At 39.8% G+C, this 20,648-nt stretch overlaps 1 protein-coding gene across 3 annotated transcripts; it reads right to left on the reverse strand.

Moving 5' to 3' along the window:
• Nucleotides 1-1,563: 1,563 nt before the first annotated feature.
• slc6a6b (solute carrier family 6 member 6b) lies at nucleotides 1,564-19,196 on the reverse strand. Of its 3 annotated transcripts, none has more exons than XM_075474723.1 (14): nucleotides 19,077-19,196; nucleotides 15,010-15,239; nucleotides 14,773-14,907; nucleotides 12,625-12,859; nucleotides 11,887-12,019; nucleotides 10,965-11,099; nucleotides 9,821-9,924; nucleotides 9,556-9,680; nucleotides 7,929-8,041; nucleotides 6,810-6,947; nucleotides 6,281-6,383; nucleotides 4,329-4,429; nucleotides 4,021-4,191; nucleotides 1,564-3,345 (listed from the first exon to the last, which is right to left on the reverse strand). In XM_075474723.1, the coding sequence occupies exons 2-14, from the start codon at nucleotides 15,236-15,238 to the stop codon at nucleotides 3,190-3,192; spliced, it is 1,878 nt and encodes a 625-aa protein (XP_075330838.1). In that variant the 5' UTR covers nucleotide 15,239; nucleotides 19,077-19,196; the 3' UTR covers nucleotides 1,564-3,189. The 3 variants fall into 3 exon arrangements, with proteins under 3 accessions (XP_075330838.1, XP_075330837.1, XP_075330836.1); XM_075474722.1 differs by having other exon boundaries at nucleotides 19,065-19,196; XM_075474721.1 differs by lacking the exon at nucleotides 19,077-19,196 and adding an exon at nucleotides 17,104-17,208.
• Between the last annotated feature and the right edge of the window lie 1,452 nt (nucleotides 19,197-20,648).

Below are 20,648 nucleotides of genomic sequence, written 5' to 3' on the forward strand. Positions count from 1 at the left end.
CTCTGTATCTTTCCATTTTGTGCTTTCTCATCTTGATCTGCCTTGAAATCAATCTAAAATGTAATTGATGAGGCTTGCAACCTTTGCAGAAGTTTTTAGTCTGTGACATATAAAAGAAGTGTCAAAGATAATTCCACATTGTGAACTTAAGAGTAAATATACTGTTATCACTTGTCAGACACACTCTTAAAATTCAGTTGGGCAACACCCACACGCAGCTCTTTTACTGATATCTCAAAATCATTCTCAATTAGGACATCTCATTTTTTTGTGGGCCGCCTTTCAGCTCCTCGCTGCTGCCATTAATATGTTCGGTAGGAAGAACTAACAGGAGAGGAATTCAGGATGTACAAACTGAGAAATGGAAAGAGGAAAGAGGTTCCTTGAGGACTTTAATGACCAGGGACGTGCAACCAATGTTCCGAAAATGGGGGGTGAAGGGGCTGCAATGTATTCAAAGTACAAAAAAAACCAATGCTTCACATAAATACTGCATATGTACAACTCTTCGACCCCTTTAATTTTCTGCTCTACCATTTGGTGAATTTCTGAGACAGGCTTTGTTCCAAATACCACAGAAAGTCATAACAGCTTTTTGGCCCATCATGAATTTCCACCTTTACAATGATCTGTTTTTGGTTGTAGAGTGACCAACTCTCTCCTCTGCAAGGTTTTATTTCTTGAAATTGGTAGTACTCAAGAACTCTTTAAGAATATAGGTGAGGATAAAGCTGGAAAGGCTGGATATTCCTACTTTTTGCCGGCAGTGTGACTTGGAAATCTGCCACAAATCGGAATTGTTCTCTGAATGAGATGTTTTCGAACCAAAGGGGACCCAAATAAGTCCAGGGTTGTGTTTTTGGAAGTTTTTGAGTTGGCGTAATTTGTCACACCCAAATGTATGCTCTGAAGTCCATAATTGTTTTGTTTCTTTGTTTTTTTTGTCTCCTTTGATATCTGCACTGATCCAGCCCAGTGTCATTCCTACATGGTTTTCCTACATCTCTTCAGTATACAGCCCTGGTTATGGTTAGAATGAAGCCTTTCATTTTGTATACAGTCTGGGTACTGCACTGGAAAAAGATCTGCAGAGCCAGGAGATTTATGAGATAAGTAGATGTAAAACGTGCCACTTCAATACTACTGACTTGTCCCGTCATTGAAGAATTTACAACATACTCGCAGAGAGGACAACTAAACCAGCCCACAACATTGGTCCCCTGAAGCAACAAAACCTTTTAGTGCCAGCAATTTTTAATGGTAATCGAGTAATAAAAATAATTTTACTGGCAAGCAATGGGATGTTGTATACATTTCTATGACGTCATTTGGTGACTACAGTCTCAAGAATTAATATTCAACTTGGACTCAAGGCTTCGACTTATGACTCATGGCTCATGGCTCATTGGGTGTCTCAGTAGCCACTTCAGGAGGCATCTATGTAGGTACTCCCCATAAATCATATGTAGCAAATTGTGTTAGAGGTACAGATGGAAATGTCTCCATTTTGCAGGTTGATGTATGCATTTGACAGCAATCGATGCAGAGAAAAACACAAGTAAATCCAATGAAAAATAGGTTTATTTTATCTAGACAGAAATGATGCAATGGGGATCTTGAAGGGGAAAACTGTGAGACAAAAATACTTTGGTACGTTTGGATATCCAAGTAGCACAAGCAGCAAGGTCCTGTGGTGGCTCCTGCACATGCTTCAGGAAAATAGTTGCATCAGATTTTGTACCTAACTACGTGAGTTGTTTCATTGTCAAATTCATCATGCATTTTACATGGGCAGAGAATGCCACTGCTCTGTTTTATCATTGCACACCGAAGAAGTGTAACGTGGGTTCACAATGATTGATATTGATATTTTGATATTGATAAACAATAATGAAATAATTAATCCACGTGTGTTCAAATGTTGTACAGTATAAAATTGTTACAAAAAGGCATATGTGATTTACAAACAATTCACATTCTACAATACAAATATAACCGAACATTATAAACTAGAATTCAGTGGTAGTTCTGCAGAGCATGCCTGCTATTGAAATGAGCACAGTGGAGAGAGCTGTCCGGTTGTTTAGAAAAGAAAAAAAGAGAAAAGAACAGTAAAGTTTTGAGCTGATGTTCTCACAGATCCCACTGATGATTATAAATCAGGGTATTTGATGTTATAGTTCTACTCGGTTTCACTTTTGCATTACAAGTAGATTTTCTGTATCAAAGTTTACTATATCAAAAAGTTAGAAGCTAAACATATTTTCTCCTGACATGTTGCAAATGTAAGTGCAATACCTTGCACAATAAAAACGAATACTACAATAAAGGTGAAACAACTTGTAAAGTGCAAAGAGAGGTTTCAATAAATGCACTGGGGCTGACTATAATAGTCACAGAGGCAGTGTACAAATACTCTAAAAATGCCACTTCCCTTTTCTCCTTACGATTTCTTTCTTAACTGTTTTCCTCTTCGATTATTTTTCTTCTTATTACTTTTTTTTTCAGGATCGATCTTTAGTTGGATGCATTTCTCAGTATTTTACCAAGGCCTTGTTCAACATGTAACTTAAAAAGATGTCAAGTAAGATTAACACTATACACTGCATATTGCTACTTAATGTTATGGATATGTACTCTGAGATATGCCACGTTTACCACTGGCAGAGGTACATTCACTTTCATTGTCACATAAAAACAACAAGATGAAAATTAGAGGTTAACTGGGGCAACAAGATCACGAGAGGCTGATTGGACTTTCTTTTTTTCCACAGATTATTACCAATTTTGTTAACTGAATTTACGAGAAGTGAGTATTTTCCTCTTGCCTCCTATTGAAACAAAACATAGCAAATGCCTCATCTCTCCAGAATCAACAGAAAGATAGTAAATATTGAACATGTTCTATTTTAAAATACTGCCTAAACTGAGATCAGTGCCAACTACAGCAACAACAATTTTAACATTAACAACAATATCAATAGAGTAAAAAATGGAAGAAAAAAAAAAAAAAGAAGAATTACAGGAGAAAAAAAATTACAACAATAATATATATATATCTCTTAATATAAATCAAACCCGAGTAATTCTAATATGAATATGTTGAACAATGTAAACCTACCCTTATCAAAGTTAGCAAATATGATAACACAGAAAGCACATCAATCTTATTCCTCTCACAGAGAGCGCTCACATCGTTGTTTCCACAATGGTGTGGGTGGGCTTGATCAAGCCATTGTTCCCATTTGGGTCCAGGGGCTGTGTCAGCTCGCTGCACTTCAAAGTGTACTCTTTCGGCCGAGAGCTCACGCCCGTCTTCGCTGGTGCTGCCACTGCTTTGATCCTCTGAGGGAAGGAGATGAAACATTAGGTTAATTATCTTTAGAAACGGGGCTGGTTTAAGGCTCGAAATGTCAGTTATCAAGTTTGAAATGGCCGACAGCTGTCGTGCGTGTGCAAAGATTAAGGTTAAGATTAAGGTTAATTTGACAAAATGAGAGAAGAAGTGGACGACTTTGCTCAGAAATTCTATTTGCAGGTCGTATTTGATTATCGGAACGGGAAATTCACCCCTCACTTCTCTCCACCTTCCCCCTCTCACTCAAATGTGATCACTGCTAGCAATAAAGCCAAAGATGGCAAGAGTGAAAAAGCCAAAATTGAGGCTTCAAAATAGCAGTTCATTTACACAGCTTTGAAGTTTGTGAGGTTATCAGCTTGCAATCTCATCTGTTAGTACAGAATGTACATAAAAGATGGGCTTGACCTCTGGGTCTAAAAAATGAGTACTGCTTTAAACCTAGATTCTTGCTTTTTTGTGAGCAGCTGGTTCACTTTAGGGCAGGGCTAACTCTTAATACACAGGGTGTACAAGCTGTGGCCAGTAGAGCAGTTTAGTGGACACTACAACAATCACCTTATTAATCACAGTTGCAGGAAGTCTTTACTCGTCGTTCGGGATGTTTTTTTCATCTAAATCTTTGCAAGAAGGTTTACCTTAAAAACACAATATCAACTCACCTCAATCAGAGGTCCCTCAGATTGTAAGATCTTAATGACCATCACCATGGGGATGCAGATCATGGAGGTCAAGGCCAAAAACCAGCCTAGGCCAATGGCCCAGTCAGGGTACGAATAAACCTTGTTGTAGGTCAAGGGCTTGTACTTCACCAAGGAGAAGACAAAGCAACCCTGAAAAACAAACACATGCTGCATTTAGAACAAGCTTCCCCCTATGACGTGAAAAGTTCACCTATCAACATTTGTCACATGTCATCAATGATAGCATCTTCAACCCCACCTCCCACAAGACAGTAACCCTCTCTCACCATGCAGAGGACAGGAGTGATTATGGTCCAGCTCCATTTCATCCATGGGTTTGGTCTGTAGCCAATCATATCCTCGACTGCGTCATAGAAATTGTCAGCTCCTGTCCAACACAAAGAAAAAAATAATAAAGTGAGTTTGTGCTGTATGTTTCTGCCAAATAAGTAGAGCACATAAGATACCATCAGCTTTTATTGAACATTGTTTCTAATTGCAGAATGACCTTCGCATCTACCTGCACAGATGAGCAGGTTTATGAGCCCTTATCTGTGTTGTTTACTATACACTGCTGCATATCTTTCCACTGAGTCATGCTTTATATATATATGTATATATATATATATATGTACATATGCTACAAACAGTCATGGCTTTATCTTAATAGGCCATCAGTCCTCTTGCCTGGCTGACTATTAACTGTATTTAAGTGGTGACGTATGTTAAACTTATGAGTTTGTGTTTGCAGTTGTACTCCCATGTGCATTTTCTTTTTTCTTTTAGAGTGAATACTGAGCAAAGTCTCTGAGAAATACAACAAACAACAGAAGCTACAACCACATTTGCATTAATAACAGCACAGAAAAGCTTCAAAAGGTTTAGGGAACCAGTTCTTAGAATTCTTTGGTGTATGCCCCTTTACAATCCAGCAATGCTTTCTCTTAGCAGACCACTTCTCAAACCGAATTAGTTGTTTTCAAACCAAAGGGGACCCAAATAAGTCCAGGGTTGTGTTTTTAGGAGTTTTTGAGTTGGCGTAATCTGTCACACCCAAATGTATGCTCTGAAGTCCATAATTGTTTTGTTTTTTCTTTGTGACTCCTTAAAGATCTGCACTGATCCAGCCCAGTGTCATTCCTACATGGTTTTTAGCAACAGCTCTTCAGTATACAGTCCTGGTTATGGTTAGAATGAAGCCTTTCATTTTGTATACAGTCTGGGTAAAAAAAAATTATAAAATCTTCAGAGCCAGGAGAATTATGTGATAAGTGGATGTAAAACATGCCACTTCAATACTACTGACTTGTCCCGTCATTGAAGAATTTACAACATACTCGCAGAGAGGACAAAACTAGCAGGTTAAACTCCAGCCCACAACATTGGTCCCCTGAGGCAACAAAACATTTTAGTGCCAGCAATTTTTAATGGTAGTCGAGTAGTAAAAATAATTTTACTGGCAAGCAATGGGATGTTGTATACATTTCTATGACGTCATTTGGTGACTACAGTCTCAAGAATTAATATTCAACTTCGACTCATGGCTTCGACTTATGACTCATGGCTCATGGCTCATGGCTCATTGGGTGTCTCAGTAGCCACTTCAGGAGGCATCTATGTATATGTATACTCCCCATAAAGCATTTCAAAATCATGATTGAAACATGCCCCCCCCAAATTTAAGTTTGAAGTTTTTTAAAATAGACCCAGTATCTTAGAGTTAAAAACTGAATTAAAAAATGGTGAAAACCACTTCTCAAACCACAGCCATGTACTTCGCAACTCTATTATCAGTGTTTGAACCCTTGAGGGGTCCCAACCCCAAAGTTAAGAGCCATTGATCTGGCGAACAGAGCCTCCATTCTAAACCAACAAAAAGTCACTGAGAAGAAGTTATGCGGGATTCAACCACTACTGTATCAAATGACACCATGAAGCATTGGCTTTGAATCCATTTCAAGACTTTTTGTCTTTGGGCTAAATATTTTTGCCTTGTTAAACGTGGCAGGGTACAATATGGTGGAAGGCAACTCTGGATAGCCAATCACAATCTAGCAAGAAAGCAGCTCCATCTCGATCCCCTCATAGCCTCAACACAGCCCTCCAGTTAAACTTATTTATTACTGACAAGTAAAACACCCACACCTTTGTTCACCTCAATAAAGATCCGTTGGGCCTTTCTACGAAACTCTTGTATATCATTACTCAAAATGATACAGTTATAGTCGTTTCCACTTACCATAAACCCAGGCAACAGCAATGCATTCAAAGAATGCAACCCACAAAAGGCACACACCACTGGCTGCATAGTAGTCAAAGAGCTGAAACACATACATGCCACCCTGAAAAAAGAAAAGACAAAAAGGTGCGTTAATTATCTCTTTGATGTGTGTGGCAAGAAAGAAAATCCCCAAGATTGAAGGGAGTATAAAGCAGAGCGTGTTGGGATGTAGGACACAAAAGTACTGGCACCCAACCAATAGAGGCAGAGTTCAACAGGTGCTGAGACGTCACTGAAGCACCGTTAAACGCTAAATGGAAAACGGCATTCCAAATCTTTCCATTTGGAACACGCAGGATGTGACTTGTCAGTGTGGTAGGAAGCCATATTTGGTTGTAACAATGAAGCAGCAAACAGGCGTGTGGAAAGTCTGCTGTGTTATCTCTCTGGTAAATCCAAATATGCAGTCTTGTTTCCTTTGCAACACACAATAAGCTGCAAAAGCAGGAGTGCAGAGTCTCCATTAGGTGACTGTTGGTGAACTTACTTTCGTTACCATGGCGAGTCCCAGGGTATAGCTTATCAAACACATGACTGCTATGAAGATTTCTCGGCGATAACCCTTCCTGAGGACGGATGGATAGAGATCCACAATAGAGGTGATCTGTCCTTCCACTTCAACAAACTGTGAGGACAAAAGCAACTATTAAGTTCTCAGTGTAATAAAGAAAAGAGAAAAAAAGAAAAAGAAAATCAATGTGTCTTTCTGTGTGCAAGCAGCTCTTGTTTTGTCTCCACAAGCCAGTGATTAGAGAATGAGAGCTGTCTTTGTTGGACAGTAATGAGACTTTAAACAAGGCTTCTCTCTGCAACACTGGTATGTTGCTCGCTGAGCCCAGCAGAAACAAAACGACAGTGAATCACTGTTTTCTTGTCTATGTAACTCTCGGGCTCCCGTGTGCCTCCTTTTTGCTTTATGAACTACATAATGTCATGTTAAAATGATGAAATTGGCCAAAGTTATCAAAGTGCAGTATTTCCATGCACTAAGAACATGCTCTGTTATTGCACAACACCGAACAAAACCTTCTTATATAACAACGGCATGTATGTGTGTAAACTATGTAAACAATATTCAGGACTATCAATCTGCAAGAAATCTATGGTTAGAAAATGCAACCACCCACATGTAAACACACAGTGGCCCTGTTTCTCCCATGGAAATAGCTACACTTGCATGAATATTTACATGTACTCAAATTTAGAGCGTCGGCCTGATCTCGGACTTGGCTGAGATAGGTAGCTGGCCTTAGTACAGGAGTAGAATTACACTTGGAGGCAGGAAATGTGATATAGCCAAAGAATCCCTTGGCAATGTACTTGTGTTTTGTCTCCCTAGATTATCTTGTCTTCATCAAAGCTCTGTTTCGTATCAAAGTTGTATGGCTTGCATGAAGCCTGTCACAATGACTTTTAGAAACCAAATGTTTGGCAAAAACCCACCAATTTCTGAAAACCTAAGTTATCTGATACCTCCAGGGACGTTAGATATGGATCAGACAGACACTGTATGTGTTTTACATATTAGGGCTGGCAGGAGCCAACAAACCCGAGGGACCCAAAGGAAGTCTACCTGAAGTTAATCAGTTCCTGCAAAAACACTGACCTGGCTGTCGAGGCCCAGAAGCAGCAGCATGATAAAGAAGAGGATGGCCCACAAGGTTGGCATTGGCATCATAGACACAGCTTTAGGGTAGGCAATGAAGGCCAAGCCAGGACCTGGAAAGAGAACAGAGTGGGGATGGAGAGAAGGGTCAAAAGACATGATTAACACTTCTGTCAGATGTCAGCTTGGACGACAAACAAAGGGGGTCAGAAAATGATGGCTAATAAGTCTAACTGGGAGTATACTACACATTCCGTGTGGCCAGAAAGAATGATATGAGATCATTCTAACATTTGTACTTAGTTGGCCAAAACTGTTTTGTGGCTATTGTGAAATAAAATATTCCTTGCAGGTTTTTATTTTTATTTTAAAGGTGTCCTGTATGATGTTGCACGCAAATCAAACATCAAAAACAATATACAACTTGTCATATTGTGTTTTCTGAAGTGTCCATAGTATGTAACATTATGGAATATTTCTACTCCACAAACAGATGTTTTGCTTCTGTTCATTATCTATCGAGAAAACACACTGGCACATGTTTGCAGTATTGGATGGCATATCATACAGTTACGTCCCTTCCTTTACATGCACAGAAGTACTATTAATTTTGAACACATGTGTTCATCATTATGTCTTTAAAAGCACTTAGCATTGGTAAGATGCTAAACTGCATTTTGGTACTTACTGCGTGCAGTGACAATAAGCTGAATGTAATCTAACATCATCTACACAAAGAAGACCACTTCAACAGGATAGAGTAAAAGCATCAGACACAGAGTCAGCAATTGAACTTCGTTTGATCATTTGAGCAAAAGCAATGCTTCTCAAAGAAAGACACATGTTACCACTTACTCATTTGTTCTGTATTTCAAAATGTGATGAAATACGTATTCTAATACGTATTCCAACAAGACATCCCAATTGTCTTCAATATAGCAAGAGTTTTATTTTAACTGAACAGGGTAAGCGTGCTTAAACAAGTCACATAGCCTTCAGCCCACATAGCCCACAAATACAGGAAGACAGCAAGAGAACCAATGGAGTCCACCTCATTAAATCCAGAGCTGGTTAACAGAACTGAGTTTGCCATGCAGTGCTGCTGGTCAGGAATATCACCTCAGGGTGCCAGTCCTCATTTACATACAGTACATGGCTAATCTTCTTAGCAATGCCCTTGGTCAGAAAGGAATAGAGTTACTTAATGGCATGAGCAAGTTGAAGGTAGGTCATGTGTACGCCTGGTGCCACCGAACACCTGTAATAGTGACGACGGACCGATAAAGGAGCTCCTTAAAACCGCAGCTCACGTTGTAGCTAAGGCACACAACACTTGACGGGTGTCGTGTAATCTGTCCACAGAAAACAGGGAGCATGTTTCCCACTGAGCGAACAATTCTGTTTGTTTCAGGCTCTTATTCAAGGAGTGTGCAATTGCCGATTAACCTTGCTTTTGGGCATCATCGTGTCCGATACTGAGATAAAAACACATTACTTTTCTTATCTCCTTTAAATAATCTAGAAATGTTTACATTTCCAATTGCCTTTTCTTAATTTTTTCTTTTTTTTTTTTTTTTTTTGGCAGCAGTGCCCACCATCACTGTGCCATCACCTTGGACCCTCGTACCTGACTCTGCCACATCGGCAATGTCCACCCCTTGTTCTTGTGCCATGAAGCCCAGGACGGAAAATATTGCGAAGCCAGACACAAAACTGGTACCGCTGTTGAGGCCTCCCAGCAGCAAACAGTCCCTATGTCACACATATGTCATGGAGGTTGTTAATGAACACAAGCGGAACCGAAGTTCCCATTTTCTTTTCACGCAACTGTCTCTGACACGAGTTGCTGTCACTACTACAGTCCCACTCCTCCCAGCGTAAACACAACTCACCTGTAGCAGTTGTATTTGTACTTGTTGTAGCTCCCCAGTGATGTCATGGCGCCCAGACAAATGGCATAGGAGAAGAAAATCTGTGTTCCCGCGTCAATCCACACCTGAGAAGACAGAAGTGATCAAAACGATTAGCTGAAAGATGAAATAAAAGTCAAACCTCAACACATTTGAACCCTCTCAAACAGGTTGTCATATTAGCTATTTTGAACATGAGCAAATAAAACTTATTTACCCTGTAGCTTTGGTTATAAAGGTGAAAAATAAGTACATTTGCCTGTAAAAGTCTGTGGAACAATTTCTATGCTAAGGTTTTGGCACGAATTTTCTAGAACAAATGAAAAAAAAAAAAAAAGGGATGTAAGGCAGCTCCTAAACATCTATCTTCTGTCCCGACAGCAGTGAGTAACTCTAGCTAACATTAGCTTAGAAATTAGAGTCGCTATCGTCAACAAGTAACTGACTCCCAGGGTAACCAGACTCAAACACAAGCTATATGAAAGAACAAACAACAAGTGAAAAAAAAGAATGTTTCGGGGGGAAAGCATTATTGTGTTCATTTCAGAATAATGCTTTCAGTTAATCTTACTTCTTATTCCTTTACTTGTAAATAAAGTAAATTCCCGGCTCCCTCTGCTTTGTTTCTATTCTATGAGTTTCATTATAGCTCCTTTGGATCAGGTTGTCTGACTCATGCCTGCTGCTTAATATCCAATGGATTGCTACACTGTTGATAGCTATACGATGTTGTCTACAGTTGACAAAATGGCTAATGATATTATTAAATATAACTAATTAGTAGGACGTGGTTTTGATTGAAATAGGATTACAACACCTTTTAAACATTGCAGGTGTTGTTGTTTCCAGTTGCTATGCTAAGGTAAGCTAACGGCCCACTGCCTGTAGCTTGTGTTTGCAATAATCCTTCTTCCACTCCCTGCTGCAATGCTTTTATTTTATGTAAAGCACTTTGAATTGTTTTGTACATGAAATGTGCTATACAAATAAATTTGATTTGATAAAGGTCATGAGAAATGTACCTTTCCACTGAAAAAAAATCTAAATAAAAATCATACTATTTTATTATTTTCTGTATGAACAAAATGACCAAGGAAGCCATAAAAGTCTAAGGTTTTTATACTACCTCTGGATCCTGGAGTCGGGTGAGGTTGGGGTATAGGTAAAATTTGATCCCTTCAGATGCCCCAGGCAGGGTCACACCACGCACCAGCAGTATGATCAGCATTACAAATGGGAAAGTTGCTGTTATGTACACCACCTGGACAAGAAAATAAATCATTAGATGTAAAAAAAAATTATCAACAGAGTTAGAACTAACCTACTAGAGTAAAAATAAAATGGGATACACACTTAATTTCTGAGGTCTCAATTATAACCGCTTGACAAAAGAAACTGTTGGAATCAAAAGAAAAACAACAGTTTCTCTATGTGTTTTTAAAGTTTTGTCCATGTCCGTGACTGAATGTTCTCGTTGCGAGTCTCTAACCCAAAACAATTTTCTATCACTAAGTGATAGGCAGTTTTTTTTTTTTTTTTTTTTTTTTTTTAATTCCATCTACACAAAGTGTACCTTTCACACACTTGTGAGCCTAATGGAGTGTGATGCAATTAGGCTATGTGAAAACTTTTCACTTCCTGAAATGCAGTCTGGTTAAACATCATACTAGCACTCCTGTGTTACAGTATTGAACCTACCATTAGAGAAAATAGCTCAAATAGCTCTTAACAGTGTTAGTAATTTTCCTCACAGAGTTGCTCCTGTCGACTGTGACTCAGTTTCTGTCCTGCTAACAGAAACAAAGACAGGGCACAGGAGCGGCCCACATCTGCTAACGGTCGACAGTGAGTCTGGCCAAGAAGTAGCTTCCAAGACAACGTTGAGGCTTGTGTCTCTAACAACAACTTAACAACTTTAACCTTGTTTCCAAGCATGTGGGTTTTCCCTGACCAGTGTTTTATCACTGGCAAGGATAAAAAAAAGTAAAAGGCAAACAACATCCAGGCAACATAATAAGTACAGGATGTGTCTACGCCTCAGCACTCACTTTCCCAGTGGACTTGACTCCTTTCCAGATACAGAAGAAGCAGATAACCCACACTGCCAGGAGACACCCAGCTAAGTCCCACTTCAGGGGCCCTATGTCTTCAATCCCAGAGGAGATACTGAGGACATTGCGTCTGCAGAGGAAACAAAGAAGCCAAACATGTTAAGGGTAGTTTGTAAAATCTGAAAAAGAAGGGGTCATTTCTTTTATGTTTTCAAAAAAACACGAATGCGTACATCGACGTTGGAGCCTCACCATGAGAAGTTAAATTAAAAGTACAATAAAGGAAATCAACATGCACATTCCTTGTCCTTCCAGTGCTGGTCTGTTACTTTTGCCAGTCCAGAGTCTGAATACTGTTTGGAAAATATTCTAACTTGGAATCTTCAAGTGTCTAAAACAACATAAACACTTCCAATTTATAGCCATTTGTTATGATGAACAGGAGTAAATTTGAGACTTGTCATAGAGCAGATGAAAAAAAGTTTCAGTTTAGTCTGATGACTAAAGTCAAACATTGAGCTGAATTAATCTATGAAAAGTGCAGTACAAATAAAGTTTATGATAAATTGCTGGAAAGTACACTTTTTTAAAAGTGAACTGTACCATGCAGGAATGGTGCCTGTTCAAACACGTTTACGCAAGCAAGATAAAGAGGCTGTGTTACTTTACTGTTTGTGAGGGCGTGTGTGTGTCTATGTGTGTGTGTGTGTAGATGTGTTGCCAGTGAATACTCACTCCCAGAACTCTGTGACAGGGGAGGTAAAGTTGGTAATATTGGCTGCCAGCCAGAGGGTCTTGTTCCTACGTACTGTGTCCTCTATACAGTGCTTCGTGTTCCAGGGCTGATTACATTTTGCCCAAGGGAGCTCAGGCTGAAAGCAATGGAAGAGGTAGTAGAGTCCCCAAGCCAAGATCACGATGTAGTAGATGTTCAGAAGAGATACGATCACGAAAGAAGCATAGCCGATACCTGCAGACAAGAAAAGAATGCAGGAAAAATAAACCCGTGCTCAGTTACTGTATCTTTTAGTTTCACAGTTAAACTCTTTGGTTAAAACCTGCAGAGTTTAAATAGGTTTCCCCGCGCTTAGGAACAGCAACAACATAATAACGTGTGGCAAACTTGTTAGTTGCCTTTTTTACAGGACACATCCACCAAATACAAAGTAACACTCAATTTAGATAATGTTTGTTAGGAATTTAAGCTAAACACTTGGCTTTTTAGCCAGTATGCTCCTCAGCTGGTCACGAACTGTGTCCCTCAATTTTTTATTGCCGTCTTCTGCGGCTTTTGAAGAGTGTAGTGAGAGTGAATCAAAACAGGGTATAGAAACAGTTAAAAGACTGCAAAGCTCTGCAGTGTTAAGATGGTGTCATCCCCGTACACAGCTCCTTTCACCTACAATTACTCATGTTGATTAAATCCATTTGAACAACTCTCAAGTTATCATTAAGCTTCTTAACTTTAAGCTTACTGCAGTGTTGTACTAGTTTATTCTTTAAATGGTTGGCTGTAGATAGCGATTCAATGCAACCCACCTTGGACCACACCCAACCACACCCATCTGTGATACTGAGGGGTGAACTTTGTTTTTTTTTTAACTTCAAAAGAGGTGCTAAAGCTAAAAAGTCAAAATGGCTGGCGTCAAAAGCTTGAAACGAACTTTCAACTGTTATAACGTCCTTGGTGTATTTATGTTATTTTTAGATGACTTTGCCACGAACCTGAACACAGAAATCCCTGGTGCTCGTCCACCACTCCAGAGTATTTTTAAACTCATCATCTGTCACCCCCACCTCCTCATTCCCACATTCCAAATGCAAACTGACCGGCATATGTCAGTGCTGTGACAGGTGTGTATGTGTGTACTTGATAGTGTACTGTCGAGCTGTGAATAAGGTTGTGGATTCACTGTGCGACTTTTAAAAAGAACAAGAGGGGGGGGTTCTGTTGTCATCCAGTTTGAGAACTTTTTGCGAAGCCAGACACTGCAGCAAATGGATGGGCAGCAGCCTCAGCCCCCTTTTAAATGCTGTTTAATTGGAGTCTATCGGCAGCCGAGTAGGGTCCTCTTCTTTCATGAGACTTCCCCTGTGTTGACATGAGTAAGTGTGTCGCGTCAGTTGCCGAGGGTGCGGTGCGCCAAAGCTTGTCTACAGTTGTCACTCAAAGGTATTGGGAAGTATGTAAAGGCAGCGAGAAGCCCAAGACTGTCCCCCATCTGTGACGACTCTGTCACTGAGGACATGCAGTATTTATAATCTCTCAAGAGCTAAACAAAACTAATAGATACAGATGGTGGAAAAAGAAAAGATTCTCATGCACATGCTGCATGCCATTGCCCAATTGAATTGCAACTTAATGTTTGTTTGTTTTTTGTTCCATAGTCTGTTAACATGGCAACCAAGAACTCATCAGTACGTTGTGTTCACCAAATCTGCAATCCAAGGCTAATCCTCTGTTTTGAAGCAACTTGGTGCACACTGTGTTTGTGGTGGCTTATTTATGTTTACATAAATGTGTGTGTACTCTTAGTGATTTTTTTTTACCTTCACTAACATAAACTAGATCCTCTGTGTTCAGTCATTTCAACTTTTAGAACCTACTTTGAATTGTTGTTTAAGATTGTGTATCTAATGAGGATATGCCAATCGAGCTGCGCAAGTGTGTGAGGTGACACCACTGCAGAACAGAATGTCGAAAGGATGAATGCTTGACTGAGCCGGGGAAAAAGAATTAAAAAGAATCGGGGCAGAAATCTTGTTCAGACAAGTTGGGCTTTTCCACAGCATTAAATATCAGGGAAGATTAGTGCTGTGATGCAGAGCTTGTGGTCATCTTTCTGTGAGTGGAGATGTGAGTGTTTAAGTGTTTGGACTGACCAGTGAAAATGGGGCAGAGTTTGGCCCAGCAGGTGATCCCTCCTTCAGAGGTGTACTGTCCAAGTGCGACCTCCAGGAAGAACACAGGCAAGCCACCCCCGAACAGGAAGATGAAGTAAGGGATGAGAAATGCACCTGGGGAATACACACAGGAATCATTTCAGAATGAGACATCATTGGGCCTAATCATAATTGTGGATGTAACACTCTAGAATCTGATATGTTTCTCCTGCCTACCTCCACCATTTTTATAACAAAGATAAGGAAAACGCCAGACGTTTCCCAATCCAACAAAACCTCCGGCCACGGAGAGGACGAAGTCGAGCTTACTGGCCCACTTCTCCCTCTGAGGGGCCTTTCCTTCAGCCTCATCTTCAGGCCGGGTGCCCGGGCTCTTCCCTGGTGAAGGTTTGGTGGTGTCCTTATGAAAGTCCTTCAGGCATTGAAGTTTCTCTTTTTGTGCCATGCTGTGGATGGCAAAAAGAAAAAAGAAAAAAAGAAAATGAATAAATTGAACGTAGGAGACAGAGAGACAATGAGAAAGACAGACAAAGGTGAGAGCGATAACGGACAGACAGGCAGGAGCATTAGTGAGATAATGCTGTGACCTGACTGCGTTACAGCTTGCTGCGTGAGCACATGGTATACAGCACAATGCTGTTAATCTTCCTAATCTGAGCAACTGATGTATGGAGGTCATTCAGACTAAAGAAATGTCTACAGAACCCTTTTGGCATTCACAGAGTGGAGAGAAGTGAATTAGAGAGTAAACAATTTCCAAAAAGTCTGCAGACATAAGACCGTTTCCACCATTTCTCAAAATGCGCAACGATGAGCATAATGATACAAACGGTGAAAATATTCAGCGTTTCCAAAAACAATAGCCATATCATTCCAGTGCACAGTCACATCTGTGAAGCCTGTTTTTTTTTTTAACTCTACGTCTCGGGATGGAGCTCCTGCTCAGAGGAGGGCACATTGTCGCTGAGGGAAACGGAATGGGAATGCCTTGGAACAAAACATGCCTTTAAGACCTTGTTTTACTTTCAGCTTTCTCTTATGTACTAATGAGTCTGAGAGAAGCCAAATTTAGTGAGGGGGATAAACCATCTACCCTTCCAAAGCAAAGGCTGCTCTCAGGAAGCGACAACAGCTTAAGTTCACTTGCGTGTTTACACTGTAAACTGCCTTTCCAAGAAAGACAGGATTTATTATTGCAAGCAGAATATCCGATTTCCCCACAAGAGCCAAAGAGGAGAAAAGAAACCTTAATACGACAGGAAAAACTGCACAAGACATGCCAAGAAATTTAAATAACGGAAGTTCTCAGCTGGCTTATATTAGAGACCAAAAGAGGCACAATGAGAATGCTTTAATCACGTGTAAGTTACGGGTTAAATTTCTGAGAGCGGCTTCCTCTTTTTTGTAGGTTCGTCTAACTTAGAGAAGCAGTTGGCAGAGCAACCACTTCCCCTTAACTCTTTCAGACAACAAAAATAAAATGAAAACTGCGGAAGTTAAGACAAATAAGCACGTTCAGATAAGAGTAACTATCTGGAGTTAGCATGTAGAAACCTTTGACCAAGACAGTAATAACTTGAAATTAAAAGGACTTAACAACAGAATAATGATCATCACAGTGATAATAAAGAATCCCCCCCTCAGGACGGGACACTTTGAACAGCAACCAGCTTCCACATTCCCATTAGGAATTATGTGTCTCCTCATTTGACTTACACAGTGTGTACACTGTGTCCCATCATTTTCTAGGATTTCTCTCCTCCTGTTGAGCCTGACAAGTCACCTCAAACTGCTTTCCATTTTCAAACCTGCTTATGTAACTGGATCAGTTCATGTACACTGTTTCTCATCCTGTTTCGCCCCCCCCAACACACACACACCACTTATCCCTTTCTAACCTTTTACTCTTGTCTGCTCGGCGTATGTGCCTTCACGTGCCAGCCTGAGGTTGGGACTTGGCAGAAACTGTCCATTCAACTCGGACATACTTAACAATTCCTTTACAGTAGCAAAATAAAAAAGATAAGACTTGTCTAATATTGTCAGAACTGAATAAAAAAAAATAAATAAATAAATAAAAAAAAAATCACTGCCTCTTTCTTTATCCTGACAACATGAATCATAAAAGACAACAATAAGTCCTGTTCACAGTTCTTTCTTTAATGTATTTAAGCTTTTAACATCTTTTAACACCTCTTGCAACACAGAAAAAACATGACACTGTTTTTGACCATTCTTCAAAGAGAAGAATCCGAAAGAACACATTCGTACCCAGTTATAAGAAGTCTAAAAGCAATTTAGAAAACTTACATTTCCTTCATGGCTGCGACTATGTATAGTGTTCCTCTCTCTCAGCTGTCACCATTCCTCTGTACTGAATGCCTTTATGCAGACACGGGTCACAAGAAGTGGAGCTGACAGTAGGACCCGCCCCTTGGCTAAAGACAATTAAATCCAACGTGGAGATTGGATGCAGCTTCGCTGTGACAGACAACTCAGGTACCAACATGGTAGACTGTAAATTTCCACTTCCCACTACACCCTGCCCACAAACATACACACAGCTCAGTGGTGGGGGACGAGCGAGTCGCACAAGCAACACACGCACACACTTCTTATTCATGTTGGACACAGAGAGGACATTTCAGAGCAAGAGGAAGGCTGAGTTGCGCCTTTACTGGGGGTGGATCTTGATTTATGATCTCCAACAAAAGGATAAACTGGGGGTTTTAGTGCCTTTTATAAATATTCTAACAATGCTGAAATATGAAGCTCAGATTCATAATGAGTTCCCAAGCATGCCTGTGTGAAAACTGCTTGTATTGAAGAGCCTGGTGGGTTCATTTCTAGCACAGGATTCTTTTTCTTTTAATCTATCCAGTAACATGCGTTTCATTATCTAGGAAATGTAAACGAGCACAGTATCGGCTTATAACAAAACCTAATAAGGTCATGTATCTTCTCTGCCTGTGCACAGACTGTTTAGATACTGGTGACTGCTCTGAGGGCTCACAATGGCTGCACTAAGGCTGCTGGCAGCAACAGTCAATTAGCAACTGAGAGATTCCTATTCAGGATCAGCAGGGTTAAATGGGAGAACAAAAATCAAGTGATGACAAGTTGTCAGTCAAACACCGAACACACACACCTCTAACACTGCGCAGCTTTGTGAATTCAGATTTCAGTCAACGTCATGCTCTGTGTGCCATCTTTACTGACAGTCTTTATTTTCAAGATTGTGAATACAGAATCCAATCATTCCCACTCAACTACATCCAGTCACCTTTTCCTCTAACGGGATCATAAGCTTTGGTTTTGGTTATTCTTTTGTTATTTTTTAGCTCAGTTTTGGCTTTAAAACTAATGTGTCAGTGAGGCTCGTGTTCGTGCGAGCTACCTTGTGTTGTGCTTCAGAAGATTAAAACACATAAATATCATAATTTACAAGAGAAAAATTATCTCCAGGTGCTACTTCCTTACATTGAAACACGTTTAGAGTCCAGTGGATCATTAATCAAATGTTTCTAAACAGATGATGTCTGAGAAAGTTAGCACTGTCAATCACCTGGGCAGCTAAAAAAAATAGGTCCAGCAGCCCCTTAGGCTTTATCTACTGAGAGGGTGGAATCATACTCTGGGCAGATGCAGAACTAGGTTAAGCATGAGATATATGTTAGTAAACGTCTTACTTCATCTCACTCATACACAGGGGTGCAAAAATAAACATTTATCCATTCATTCATATCATCGGTGGATGAGCTGTGGCCGTGGAAAGGAAAAGTGTACCTGTAACCAACGAGAGAACATTTATATTCTCCGGCATCATGTCACTGTGAATCCCGGAGGCGCTTGAAAGCATCACGTTAGATCAAACAGGAACATTTTCTTATCAGATATAAACGCAGGAAACTGGGTTCATAGGCCAAGTCTGCGCGTTTTCTTTATAGCTTAAACATTTACTTAGGCTGTGTTTAGAGCAGGTTTACAACCTGGAGTTTCTTTTCTTTTTTTTCCAATCATTATTACTATTTTAGCGGAAGCCTCGTGGAAATGAAAACAGGGACGCTGTAAATGCCCAAGCAAAAGAGAACAAAACTGTTTTAATCAGAATAAACGAATCTAAATGTGAATGTTAAAAATCCATTTCAAATGCGAATAGTTTGGTTGTTTTTTTGTTTTGTTTTTTTTTTCTATCACACGTCTCTCACATTAAAACGTCACCTCATTTTCATTTATTCATTCATTCGTGTGGAAAGAAGATACTTAGTTACCTGTCCTCTTACTTTTACTAAGCAGCCTGTTGTTCCTGGTGTTGCAGCCTAAAATAGACTTTTGACTTAAAACAACGTGGTCTGCTTTCTTTAAGCGCGTGTTGTTTCTATGAGCCGATGCGCGTTATTATCAGTTTGAGTGGAAAATCACCAGCTTGTTCAGCTAACAACTTCTTAAAGCGACAGTCCCCCCTCCGTTATCCCTTCACCTGATTCTGAAACTCAGCGTCACTGGCAGGCCACACACGTTTTCAAGCCATTTATATAGACCGTAGCCTACCCAGCTTCGGTAATTATTTGAAAAAGCCCAAACAGTGGACGTCGTATGTTTTTATGATCAATTGAAAGCATCCGAACATTTGAGGAGCCGATTTCGAATGAGGCTTTGCTCTTGAACTAATAGAATTGTTGATGGTTAAACAGTGAACTAATCCATCTTTGAATGTTTTTTCTTTTCTTTTCGTGTTTAAAATCCACACTTGTGTTCCCAACAGGATGAACAGACCATTTCAAAGGCAATATTTCTTCATCATATGGCTGGAAAAACACTGGTGCATGTAAATATCTTTAGTGAGCTAGGGCATGGCTCCAGTGGCATAATACCGGCTGTTACACATTTTAATGGAGCTTCTGTAAATGATTTACACCTATACTTTTCCTGTTGTCTGCTGTGAAAAAGATTATCTCTTTGATGATTCATACAATGTCTTGCTGAATCATTTGGGCCATTTGTCCAGTACTTCGCTTTATGACCAAATGCACATAAGAGTGCTCAAATGGCTATAAGTGATCAGAATGAGTCTCATGACCTGTCTACTCAAACGTTACACTTTTTTCAAGCTTACTCTACATTAATGAAGTGTTGGCTATTTCATTATTCAATTGGCAGACTGTCTGCTATTTTATAGGCAGTTAATATTTCCACTCTAAAACATTAAATCAAAGGCAAATATCATATAACTGCCTTTTCTTTAAAATAAGACGACTTACTGCTTTTATATGTCGCATTATTGGCCATTTTCACATATGCAGAGGGAATCGGGTCGGGACTTTAACTGTAGTCGTCCCTTTACACGTGTAAAAGAAAACTCCATGTCAAATACGTTCTCTTAACCTGAAATCCTCCAGATTTTGGACCAGAGTGGAGCACACACCTTTAATGAAGATTGTTTTTGAGTTGACATGCATTCTATGTACAGTACATGTAATCATACTGTTGGCTAACAAACAGAAAGCAATGTACAGGCAAGCATTAAGAGCAGAAACCTTTCTCAAAATGTAAAATCCATAGGTTCTCGAGAGACCACTGCAATCACACATAAGCTAATTCAGACATTTTATTGACTTAATCCAAGGGAGTAATGTCGGCACAAAGTCCACTCCATCTTATATGGGCATTTGAGTTCTTACAGGTAGCTCATCTGGATCACGTTGAAAATTTCAGCGGTGCTGTGCATGCGTTAAAGCAACAAAAACAAACAAAAAGAATTTAGAAATGACTCTTTCAATTTCTTGTATTCACTCTCATATATATAGTAGCAAACCCCATCAAACCACTAGCACTAAGAAAGATCATACAGTAAA

The sequence above is a fragment of the Odontesthes bonariensis genome, chromosome 10 (genome assembly GCF_027942865.1).
Source record: "Odontesthes bonariensis isolate fOdoBon6 chromosome 10, fOdoBon6.hap1, whole genome shotgun sequence".
NCBI lineage: Eukaryota > Metazoa > Chordata > Actinopteri > Atheriniformes > Atherinopsidae > Odontesthes > Odontesthes bonariensis.

Bases quoted from the DNA above. Each gene is read 5' to 3' on its own strand.
- slc6a6b (XM_075474721.1), bottom strand. The intron at 11,100-11,886 runs GTGAGTGCTGAG...TTTCTTGTCCAG, and splicing joins GAGTCAAGTCCACTGGGAAA to GTGGTGTACATAACAGCAAC. The intron at 9,681-9,820 runs GTGAGTTGTGTT...TGTGTGACATAG, and splicing joins TACAAATACAACTGCTACAG to GGACTGTTTGCTGCTGGGAG.